At 34.6% G+C, this 13,190-nt stretch overlaps 1 protein-coding gene across 1 annotated transcript; it reads left to right on the top strand.

Moving 5' to 3' along the window:
* The first annotated feature begins 2,247 nt into the window (after positions 1-2,247).
* Positions 2,248-3,923, top strand: LOC115921824 (slit homolog 1 protein-like). The gene is made up of 2 exons (XM_030980056.1): positions 2,248-2,808; positions 3,864-3,923. The coding sequence occupies exons 1-2, from the start codon at positions 2,248-2,250 to the stop codon at positions 3,921-3,923; spliced, it is 621 nt and encodes a 206-aa protein (XP_030835916.1).
* Positions 3,924-13,190: the final 9,267 nt, after the last annotated feature.

The following is a 13,190-nucleotide window of genomic DNA, read 5'->3' as shown; positions in this document are numbered from 1 at the left end:
TTCAGACAAAAGGAAAAAGCAGGAGACCACAGTCATGTCGTAAGCGTAAATGCTTGAAGATGACCGTGGCCTCTGCCGAGTTAACAAAATAAAAGAACAACCCATGCAACTGCATTGTATTCAATGTTAAATAAGATATAAGTGAAGTGATTAAAAGTGAGCATGGCTGAATAATTTTGAGTGGAAATAACCAAACATATTTAATGAAATATTTCGTGTTGAGAAGTGCATTTGTGCAAGGTGCAAACATTTAGCTTGGTGGAACAAAAAGAGACTAATACCGTGATATTAATTGTGTGTTGGTTACAGTAACGGGTGGTAATATTAAATGTATGCAGAGTCCATTCCTGTTGACAAACAAAGACAAAACAATACAAGACATAACAAATTAGATAATTTTAAATTTTTATGTAAGATCTAGTAAACTATAATGAGTTAACAAATATGTTTTCATATAGGCTTTAAAAGAATAAAGGGAGGTCCTAGTTTAATATGGTTTGGTAAGTTATTCCAAATATCTGGTCCCTGGTGTCTAATTGATCGTAGGGCTAAACTAAGTTTGGGATTATTGAGATGGTAATCATGAGCATGTCGAGTTAAATATGAGTGTACGTTTATATTTAATAAATAAAAGTTTAAAGGGAAAGTCCACCCCAAAAATAATTTTGTTTCGATAGAGGCAGAATAATAAGAAAATCAGGTGAGTGAAAGTTTGAGCAAATTCTGAATGAAAATAAGAAAGTTATGAATTATTGAAGTTGTGATCAATCAAATACAAATTGGCAACTCTGTGACTTATTATACGAGCTCTCCTTCATTTGCTTTGTGCATAATATTCCATAAAATCATGTTTTCTTCGTTATTGATGACGGAATATATATTTGTTCCTTGCAGGGGGAGTATAGAAACATATTTGCAATTATTATATTTAGGGTGCATGTATGGTTGAAATTTTTCTTGAGGGAAAATGAAAATTTTAGATTTTTTTAGTACTGAGCAAATGGAAGTTGAGCTCGCATGATACGTCATAGAGTTGCCAATTTGTGTTTGATTGATCACAACTTCAAAAATCCTAACTTCCTTATTTTTAATCGGAATTTGCTCAAACTTTCACTGACTTGTTTCTCTCATTTTTCTACTCCTATTAAAACTAACTTAATTTCAGGGTGGACTTTCCCTTTAAGAAAGATGCTGGAAGAGTTTTGGAAGTGTACTTATACATAAAAATGGCAGTTTGGAACGTATGTATATCATAAACATTTAATGTTTTTAATTGACTAAATAACGGGTTCGAATTTGCCAGATAATCAGAGTGTGTACACTTATTTATTTGTATTTGTTCATTGAACGGTATCGCTTTCATTCATTGCCGATTTTCACTCAAAATTGTAGTATGTTGTAGCTGGAGTATATACTGTAAAAGAGATATGACATTTATTTTCTAATTTCATTCCATATATATTATGCTGAGAAGTTTGTGTACAAACCCTATTGGAAATTTATTTGTGAGAAAATTCACGCATAATCTTTAGTGTAACATATCGGGTTCAACTCACAGGTACCGCTATAGGAATCTGTTCTATTTCTGTGATGCTAGTATCCTTCTCAGACGTTCATTGTTTATCTAAATATTGAGAACATAAAGAGAAATTCCGTTATTCAAATATGAGGGGGGAATTCAACACGATTGAAGGTGCCGTCTTCGTCATTTCAGATCTGCTGCAATTTTACCTAATTCAAGTCTATTTGTCATTGATAGTCTATGGTTTCACCACAGCCAGACAAATAAGTTATAAGGGGAAGCTTGCAAAATTCCTGGTACGAGTGGTGCTCATTAAGAAATTTCACTTCACTATGCCATTATATCACGACGAGGCCAATCAGAAGCATCGTTTTCTTGAGCCTCAGCGTGCCTTCTAAAATTGTACTAATATTCAGGAACTGTGTTACTATCTTGCTGTTTAGTTTATAAAATCATTTAGCTCCACGTTTCCAACTGAACTGTAGCCTTTATCTTTGGGGGTTCAAATATATTATTCTTTTTCGGAAAAAAGATGAATTCAACCTCGAATTTGTTTGTACGTGTGCGTCGCGAAGAAGAAATATTTTAATGCATATTTGAGTTTGGTGGAAATAAAGATGGAACATTCTTTTTCCACATCGCGATGAACGTTAATTTGTCTTTTGTACCCGTTTGTAGGCCGTTTTGAAAAAAATTATTAATGTTGGTTTGACTTTTTCGACACGATGGAATCCCCACGTGATATTAAGAAAATGAACAACTTGCCACAACGTGGTGGAACCGTTGGTGTTAGGATCAGGTTTCTTCTACTCTTCTGGTATGTAGTGGTACATATCGACGCGATGTCGACGTGTCCGACTGGTTGCCAATGTCTAGGGTCGGTTCGAGTGAAGGTTGACTGTTCCGGTGTGGAACACACAATGATCCCTGAAATTATTCCTTGCCAAACCAATTCCTTTGAAATTACGAACAATTTCTTGCAAAGGATTCACAATGGATCATTCCCATGCCAGGGATTCCTGGAGAAACTGAAGCTTACGAACAACGCCATCAAGGTCATTGAGGACGGTGCCTTTGACAACCTTGTGTCACTAGCAGAACTTGATCTTGGAGGGAACCGTCTGGCGACTTTGCCTCCGCTCCACTTTTTGACAATGCTCATCTCGGTCGACATATCTCATAACAATTTTACCCAATGGCCTATGCAGTTTCCACTCGGACAGACATACGTTTCTTTTGGATTTGACTGGAATCCTTTGAATAAAGAAATGATTGTGCCATACAAGGTGGGTAGGATGGCTGGCAAAGGGCTTCAAGCATCTTACATGGATTCATGCTCATTCCATCATCCAGAAATCATTAGAATTTTAATGATGTCTTATGGAAGCCTGGAAACGATAGGCTCTCTATCTCAGCTCTCGTTTGTGAAGTTCATAGAGTTATCATGGAATCGCATTAAATTGATAACAACAGATGCTTTCCAAAATCTTATGTCTTTGGTTGACTTGCAACTTGATAACAACCTCATTTCATCCATCTCCGCGATAAGAAGAATTCCGTTTTTGAAAACCTTAAATCTGGCAGTAAATGTCATTACATCAATTGCAGATGGGGCACTAACCGAGTTACCCAGATTGGAATCCTTGAATCTTAAACGAAATAGAATCAGTATTCTTTCTTCTCTCCGGTTGCCAAACCTTTTTAGTCTTATCATCAATGGTAACTTCTTGAAACAAAAATTAATTTTCTCAAATGTGTCGTTCAATTTTCCATCTCTGTCGGTGATCAATGTTGGAAACAACAATCTTGATGAACTATTTTTAGGAGAAGGCTCAAATATTCAACATATCTATGCTTTCAATAACTCTGTCCGTCTTATCAGAATTGCTGGTTCTACTAATATCGAATATATCGACGCGACGTCTAACAAAATAACAAGTTTAGACAACTTTCGAAATATGCATAATGTGTATGTGATATGCGTGCAATCAAATCAAATATCGGTTTGGAATGAATCAGGTCTTACAAATCTAACGAACTTATCTAAGCTCAAAATGGCAAATAATTTCATTCAAGAGTTGATATATCTCCCTTCCTTACCGAGTCTCAAGTATCTTGATCTGTCCTTCAACCGTATACGATGGATACAGAATGGAGCGTTCCAATATCCTGCACTTGAAGAACTGTATCTCACTGGCAACTCACTCACAAGATTCCCTTCTGTGACAAGTATGGTAGCACTGACATACCTTTACCTTAGTGAAAACCGGATCACGAACATAAGTGAAGGCGACGTTGGGGAAATCCCATCATTAGATATTCTTTTCTTGAATGCTAATAGGCTGCACATCTTCCCTACTCTACCACCAAATCAAATATCCACCATGAATCTCCAAAATAACAATATATCCAATTTAGAAACGCAAACATTCGAAAATTATCGGAGTTTAATCTGTCTATTGATGGATGGAAATAACATTGATGATAGCCCTCCGTTCCCATCTTCACTGGAGAGACTAACTCTTGATGGCAATCGAATTGAAGTTTTCAGGTATCTCCCTTCTGGTGTCCATATTTTATCTGTAAAGGGAAATAGCATATCTTCAGCCGGAAACGAATGGAATTTAGGCCAATCGTTGTTATTCTTGGACATATCTCATAATACCTTTACAGAAATCAAGCCTTTCTGGTTCCATTTTGCTTCGGAATTGAAAACTCTTGATTTCAGACACAACCTTTTATCAGCCATGAACGAATACAGCCTTCAAGGGCTTACAAATGTACATTTCATATACCTCCAATGGAATAAACTGATGTATTTTTCTGAAAATAGCTTTGCAGGTTGTCCATCGCTCTTAAATCTAGACATTACAGGCAATCCTGTAATTAAGATTTCGGACAGTTCCTTTTCTGCTTTATCGTCTTTAAAATGTTTGTGCTTTTCTCACACCATCCAAATGTATAATTCCTCTGACCTCTTTTTGTTTGATCGTCTCACGAACCTGAAGTACCTGACCATGACCAACAACCCCGCCGTTAGAAGATGGTCTCTTAACTCTTCGTACATCATTCGAAGTGATATTGTACGAGCGCAGTTTCAACTAAACGGATTGGCCTCTGCTTTTCCACGAATACGAACTAGGTCTCTGCGAATCTTAAACTTATCCAACAATCGGTTCCAATTGGTCCCAGAACAACTTACGAGGAAATCATCCTTCCCGTTTCTCAGACGTTTAGATCTATCTTGGAATAGAATAAAAGTGATCGAGGGAACCACTTTTTCTCATCTTATTAAACTGAATATTCTCCTCCTTAGCAATAATGAAATCACCGTAGTAAGACACAGTGCATTCGATTCGTGTGTACATTTGGACCACATTGACTTAAGCAACAACAACTTATCCTCAATAAGTAACAAGGATGTGCCATGCAGGTCGATTGGTCTTAGAATTGATTTCGCGGGTAATCCATGGCACTGTGACTGTCATTTGATTGCTTTTGAGCGACGGATTTGTTCATTATTTTCTAACCCTCCCATTTGTGAAACTCCTTCGACGTTCAGGAATCAAAGTTCTGTGGACGTTGTCAGAAATAAAAACTGCACTACTGAGAAACAGGGGAGAAATACATTCCAAATTGAAAATCAAGTATTGATCGCATATGTCGGAGATCTTCTTTTTGCACTTCGATGTCCGCTAAATGCATGCAATCGCGCAGAGATTGTTTGGACCTTGCCAGATAAGTTGACTCTTCGAACAAATTCTTCCTCACCATTCCACTCCGTATCCGTCAACGAAGAGGGACTTCTTTCGATAGCTGTTGTCACAGAAGATTCATCAGGCAAATACTCATGCTCGGGGCCAAGATTTGGGGTTTGGACAAAGGTTTATCTTACGGTCGTGGTAGTTAAATATGAGAGCGAGAATCCAACTGTGCAAAACATGCTTTCTTCCAATGCATTTATAAATGATGTTAGTAGTGGCAAAGGGTCGAATCTAACTGGGAGACAATCATCGTTCATGATTGTGGTTGTGATGATTCCACCTATGACCGTGGTTATCATTATCTTACTGCTAGTTATCAAACTTGAACTTTCTCAAAGAAATGAGTAACAAAAACTTATAGATTATTATTCACTCGATACCGTTAGACCTGCGTTATTCTGGCTCGTCGTTCTCAATAGCAAAATTATATCAATTATTGTATTGATTCGGTGGTTCGGAGAGGTAAATGAAGAGCATTCGTTGGTTCAGATTTATTTAGTTGTGTGTTCGGATCAACGAATCTTTAGGAAACAAGAGTACGTCCATAACTTGCATCTGCCGATCTGCATTTAGACAGTGATCACCAAAACCTCTCTTCCTTCTGAAAAATATGACTCTTCATTCGGACCCCGCTGTATGGTTTTGCATGGACCGGGCTTGCGGGCGGGCGATGGCTGTTCTCTCCTCTATACCAAGAGAAGAATGCAGCCCCGACCAACATTATCGGTATCCGTTTTTATTACTTTGTTGTGGTTGTTGCTTTTTTTAATACTTTTTTTGTTTGTACGTTGTTTTCCGAAATTTTCTGGTCGTTATTTGTTATCTTATTATCTTGTTTCTCTGGGGTTTTGTTGGTACTTTATCTATGTTGATTCTCTTAAAAAGTATAGTTGAAGGACCTGTGATTCTGTTTAAATGCAAATATTACATTTAATGTACCATGTAACACTTAGACACTCCATTTGATTTAAGCTGATGTTCACTTATTCCATATACATCCATGTTTCTACATTTGTAATCTTATAACTTTAAATGTATCATAATGACAGAGTATATATAGAAAAGGTGTCATCTTAAGTATTAACGGCTTGAAGTGACGTCACCTGGTAAATGAAAATAACAAAACATTAAATATGAATATATGCAAAACAATGGAAGGAATAACAAGGAAGGGAGACAGAAAGACAAAAAGACAAAGAAAGCGAAAGGACAGAGAGGAATTGAGAATTAGAGATATTTACATTCATGATAGTTACGGAGTACTTTCACTTATTTTGTGTATATTTTTAAAATAAACTGTTTGATATTTCTGTTTCAGTACTTTAATTAAAAAAGTGAAAAATTTAGTAATTTTACTTAAGTATATCTCCCATTACATTTATAAAGCCCTCATATTTTTGGTTGATGTTTAACGTTTTATTTTTTCCGTTGTACACTTTTACAGTGTTGTAATTTTATATTCTATTTACAATTGTGGTGACGAGCAACAATCCGTTGTTTGAGAAGAGATGGATAAATCAGGGCCTTTTATCGTTACGTATGGTCAAACGATTGAATAAGCCAGTTCACGGTTGCAGTATGAGCATGAGCAGATAAAGGTCATTGCAGAACAAATCGTCGCTGTTTTCACGAAGTGACGGTAGTGAAAAAAAATTGCATTCACTTTGCGTTACGATTTTCCTCACTACCGTCACTTCGTGAAAACAAGGACGAAATTTTGAAATACACAGAGACGAAATACTGGATACGTGCTCATGAAACTTATAGCAATACAGGTATGTACAGCGCCATGAGCGTCAGAGCCTGGCGGATACCGGCGCTATATAAATATCCATATTATTATTATTATTATTATTATTATGTAACATTATTCATTCATGCACATTCAGTGCACTCCATGATACACAGGTGGAAGTATTCTTTGAAAAGGGGAAACAAAGACTATTTATATCGCACCTCCATCGCTGTAGGAGTGATTATTTCAAAATGTACAAAATGGGACCTCTTCATGTTTTTAAGATCTGTAGATATTCGGGGTCATTGCAGTAATTTGCTAACCGTGAACTGGTCTATTGCGTAATTAGTTCTAAATTTGGTTCTCAGGTTATACTTTTAATACAAAGAACACATTTCTATACTTTCAGCCCTTTTCTCTTTCTCATGTAGACCTATGTCACATATTTACTCGTAACAATATAGCAACTAATTTTAAAAAAATAATTCAAGGGCAATTGAAATACTCTATTGTATGTACATACAGTAGAAGTCATGTTACGCCATACGTCTCCGTCATGTTCGCACATTTCAAATTGGGAAGTACAAGGCCATTCAATTCGCCTTAGGTTGTTTTTCTAAACTATTTGCCCTTTTCTTCTTTTTAAAAGTATTCAAAGTGACAGAACTTTTTTTTTAATTGAATATTTGTGTAGTGGAGGTTAAGTCATAATGAACGGGTTCACAGCATTTCAAATGATTCCACCGATTTTAGATTTAGAAATGCCATTGTTAAAATATTACCATTTATTATGTATTGCTATTTTTACGTGGTCAGATTTTCAACGCTTTGAATGAAATAATAAAGGTATCACAGCCCCATTGAAAAATAGCTTTGGAAATGATTTTGCTTTTACTTTATTTGATTAGGTACGTATCAGTCAGTAACCATCTACAGTGGTCATGTATTTTGTCCCCCTCGAGAGAGAACTGTATGTTGTAGGACCAGTCTAGAAAGATCACCTGTTTACAGAGGCCCCAATTTCTTTTCCCCTTGGGTAACCTTAATAGACAAGTGTGACTGCACATCATCATTAGTAAGAACTGCTGTAACATGAGTGTTGTGTTTGGTATTATTCTTGGCTGAAATAAATTTAACTCTCAGTTGAAATTATCTTCATTTAAAATGTTTGTCTTTTAAAGTTGAAACAACATTAGTGAACATTTTAATATCGAAATTTGAATTAAAAAAAAAAATTATATATAGTATATAGGAACAGACAAGCTCTTGAGGCATGGTTAGGATTTAAAAAAACCCCGATGTTTGGGATTTGTGTTAAAATCAGCGTCAACGGAACATTGACGCATCAGCTCATTGGCCCGTATTCTGACTTAGACTTGGTCTTAGACTTAGTTCCTCCTATTCCATGTGGAACGTTGGGCGGCAACAAAAGTTCTCCACCCTCTGCGGTCTTCTGCAAAATATTTGGCATTTTCCCAGCTCAGGTCTGTATTCTGAACTCTGAACTCAAGTGTATTATTGGAATCTCTTGACTCCCATTCGAGAGGTTTTGTTTTCGATCCTTGCTCGCTTCTTATCTTCCTGGATAAGGTGTTTTAAAAACCATATTTGTCCCTCTGCACCATGGTATTAAATCAGGTCCTAAGGCTTTAATAATTTCAAGTCCTCAGCAAGAGTACACCTAAAGGGAAATCCAATCCTAACAAAACAAACTACTGTAGAGAAAAGCAGACAAATCAGAAAAGTAGACTGGTGAAAGTTTAAATAAAATCCGACTACAGACAAAAAATGAGAAAGTTATGAATTTTTGAGAAAATTGTAATTACTATAGGCATGGGCTCTTCAAACTGGTTTAAATCGTTATTGTATATGTGATGTACTGGAGGACACTTTCCAATTTGTTCCAACACACGCAAAATGACTAGAATTTTAATTTTTCGAAACAGTTTATTACTCTGGAAGGTCTTTTCTCTTTAGTAGAGGACCTATACAAATATGCTACCCATAACATATTTTGAGTAGTGCCCCAAGGGAAAAGACACTCCAGAGAAAACAGAATTTTTTTATTTTTTATTTTTTTAACCCGAAAACGGTAGTTTATCCGCGACTACGTCACAATCCACTACCAACTGGCAATTTGAGATTCGCATAGGCTTTGTGACGTCATATATCAAACCTACATAACTTTTCTATTATTGGTCCGATTCATTTCAAATTTCGCCATTCTGTTTCTGTTATTTATCCATTTTCATACAATTGAATATATTACAAGGGTAGGATTGCACTTTAATGACACTATCTTTGGGGGAAATCAAATCTTGTTACTACTATTACTAATGCTATAATTGTTCTATTATTGTCATTACTATTATTATCATTATTTTTCTCTATATTTATATTCGTATTCATATCCATATAGGCTACATATTATAATCAATATTATTATTATTATGATAATCATCATCATCGTCATCATCATCGTCATCATCATTATTATCACTCTTATTATCATTTATGTTAATATTATTATCATTGTTATTATTATTATTATTATTACTAATATTATTATTATTATCTTCATCATCGACATCTTCTTTATCATTATTCCTCTAATTAATATGTTATGAATTTATGATTGCATGTCAACGTCATTCATTTCAGTTACCCATATACTACACGACACACTAATAACCAGACTCGTTTATAATTAAAACAAAACAAAAAACACTTCAATTGTTCACTGCGAATTCGTTTTCGATATATTGCTTTAAGATGGACCACGCTTTTAAGTTCTTAAGCGGGTTAAGAATATACAATGGTACAGCAACTAAGACCACATAACATTGGATAAATAAAAGTACAGATGAAACATTCATAATCAAATCTTCTTTTTTAAATAGCTCTGATAAATACATATAGATTTTTGTTTTCATCATATCACGTATGAAAATGATTTGAAATTTATCATCATTGGTAATGATCTTGATAGTAATATGTAATATAATTTTTGAAACTAAATATGTGTAATTCAATTTCACAATGATATTTGACAAAATATACAAACTATTTAAAGAAAACTAAAATCAAATGCATAAGCACTGCCAGTTATTTTTTTAGATTATTCGCATAACACGAAATTAGAATGGAAATAAATGAATAGCACATTACAATAATTATCTATAGCACATAACTTCTACACGTGTATTCTCCCTTCAAATTATTCAAAGATAATGTGTTTCACTATAGGTAAAGCAAAATCATAATATTTGGAGAATGTTGAAAAGGCGAAGAATATAAAATATATAATTAAAGAGGACAACTTGCACAAAAGACAATTAAAGATAAAAGGAATGAAGAGCATATAAATACAAATATCGAGTCTTTTTTCCTTTAGACAAGGATGCCAGGACGGTGGAATTAGTTACATACACTGAGTACACTAAGTGTCTCGTTAGTCATCTTAAGGGAAACAAATATATCTTTGAATTGCCTCTACAGTAGTGGAGAGACGGTGCTGTCTAGGATTAAAATATATATCACATGCACTTTTGTCTTTTTACCAGAAACCAGAATAAAAATTGATAAAGTTGCGGTAACAATCTTTCTCGTTAAAAAGAAAACAAAATCGACGCCCGTCAACTGGAAATCTGTTTTAAAGGAGAATACGATGACTCCCCATATTTTCCGTGGCCTAAAACACACGAGGCGTCAATCCGATTGCGTCAATCTGACTGCGTCAATAAGACCAATAGCTCACGTAGTCCCACGTCAGTAAATCGTGTGCAACGAGTATTACATAATTCAAAAAGATACTTTTGGGCGAGAGTTCGTTTTTATGGAGATCCCCAACTCCGCTTACTTCCAAAATTACTTTACTTTCAATATAATTACTGACGAAAACAATTAAATATTAAAATTGTTCCATGAACAGATAAGAACAACAAAAACCTAATAGATAGAAAACAACTAGCATGATATTTCATATAATTAACGCTATAATTATTTCCTTTTCCATAGCTTAATAATACAATTTACGACGAAATGTAGTATACGTCAGGTAAGCTAAATCTTCATTTATAAATAACAAATTATGTAACCGATTTAATTGGTTCATATCATCAATGTAATTGATTTAATTTCTATACCTCACTTATTGTATCAGTATGTAATATATTTTAATTGTGCTTAAAAGTGTAACTTTCGTAGAATTAGGTCATGCCGAAGATTTTAACATAATTATAATTTTGACAATAATACACAGCTATAGCTTCTGATATTGCACCTGAAGCTAAAACAAAGAAAATTAATTCAAAATGAAACGAAGAGCAATGCCAGAATGGACAGCGTTTTTATGAAATGAATACACAATGAATACAAAACACAGAAAATACAACCATCACTACCAAATATCACACACACATATATATCTTACGTCTCTTAGTTTTGTTTTGTTTCTTATATTTGTTACTGTACATAAGCTGCATATGGTACGTACATAATGCCACTAAATGATCTAAACAACGAGATTGCAAGGAACCCCCCCCCCAAACAAACAAACAAAAAACAACAAAAAATCAACCTAAGAGAATTTCGACAGCTCTGTGCGTCATCCATTGAATAAGCCATTTCGTAAATACTATCTGCGCATGGGCAGATAAAGGTCATTTCTGATAAATTGTAAAACCCATCGAGTTGAATAAGTGCTCATGTTATGTAATCATTATTCATGTGGTGCACCTGCGGTACTTTCTATGATACAACAGGGCAAACAAAAGCTTTTCATGAAGCACATACATGACTTTGGCATTGATTAATCTAAAATACACAAAGTGGGACTTCTCCATGAGTAAAAGATCTGTGGATATTTGGGGTCATTTTACCCATTTGCTAACTACGAAATGGTCTATTGTGCGAGAGCGAAAATAACATATTGTGTAATCCGAACATCATTTCAATATGCACTACAATAGGGGACAGACTTTCCATTGAGGTGATTTCTAGGAAGTCTCTACTATCGCGATAAACACAACATAATCTAAACATGGATTTTTGCCTATCTTATACCATTAGCATCACTGTTATGTTTCATATCGCTTTACCCCCAAAACAGAAAAATAACATAAGAGGCAAGCGCCTTGCTGATGAAAAGGGGAATAATGACTCTGACGCAGCTTAGCTGTTAGAAAGTGCTTTTAGTACTTACATAATAATTCGTGTTAAAGATTAGCACGTGACTAATCATTAACAGTACCGCTACAATAATTCTAGGAAATATAAATTCAAACAATATAACCTGTAATGTTAACCATTGACGCAGAACTCAAATGAGAATCTGCCAAAATCTGATTAATTTTGATAACACAATTTCCCATATTGTACATAATATACTAAAATATATAATTCAAATTTTAGCAAAAACTAATACCCATCCATTATAGGAAATAGTGATTTTGAATAGTAATTTACATTGAATCTATAGAATTTTTCTTTCCCACATTTACTGTCAAGGAATTACTGGCTAGTTAACTACATGTATTCCTATCTACAGTCGCTTACTCGTATGCGTGTTTTGTTTGTGTCCACAGGGTTCCAGGGTACTTTCGGTTGATAAATATATTTCGCTTATAATACAACTGATTCTGTATTCACTATTATACTGTCACAAGTATATCTTGTGAATATAATAATTTACTAATAAACTTTTCAAACAGACGATGGAAATAAACAGAAATAAGGATCACTCTAAGGCATAATTTTACAGCTTTGATCAAGAACCTAGAAACAAATCTAAAGACTATATTTCTGGCTAGAGAACAGAGAAAAATAGATGAAAAATATTTTGTTTCGTTTTTTTTCTTTTTGAGAGGAACTGTACATATTGGACGGCCTTTCACGATAGATCAACATTCATAATGATGATCATTATATATACTTCTTTCATCTAGATCGAGTTAAAAGGTGGTAGATCACACATTAAAATCAAACAAGCCAGCACAAATGAATACCAATAAAATTACCATCGATTAACATGATGAAAGAGAAATTTTGGTTTTGATAAAAGTGAAATTAGTTGTGAGAATTGCCGTTTGAGTGGAGCGTGCAATATCATGTGCGGATTAGCAATTGAATCCAATGACCGGGGTAATAATAATTACAATGAAACCGCGCG

The sequence above is a fragment of the Strongylocentrotus purpuratus genome, unplaced genomic scaffold (assembly GCF_000002235.5).
Source record: "Strongylocentrotus purpuratus isolate Spur 01 unplaced genomic scaffold, Spur_5.0 spur5_scaffold_10, whole genome shotgun sequence".
NCBI classification, from domain to species: Eukaryota; Metazoa; Echinodermata; class Echinoidea; order Camarodonta; family Strongylocentrotidae; genus Strongylocentrotus; species Strongylocentrotus purpuratus.
This window is presented reverse-complemented; position numbering and strand designations above follow the sequence as displayed.

What these genes read in the sequence shown, in the direction of transcription:
- LOC115921824 (XM_030980056.1), top strand. Translation starts at nt 2,248, where the DNA reads ATGGAATCCCCACGTGATATTAAGAAAATGAACAACTTGCCACAACGT. An exon ending in AAATGATTGTGCCATACAAG is followed by an intron (nt 2,809 to 3,863) that starts GTGGGTAGGATG and finishes GAATGCTAATAG; the next exon opens with GCTGCACATCTTCCCTACTC.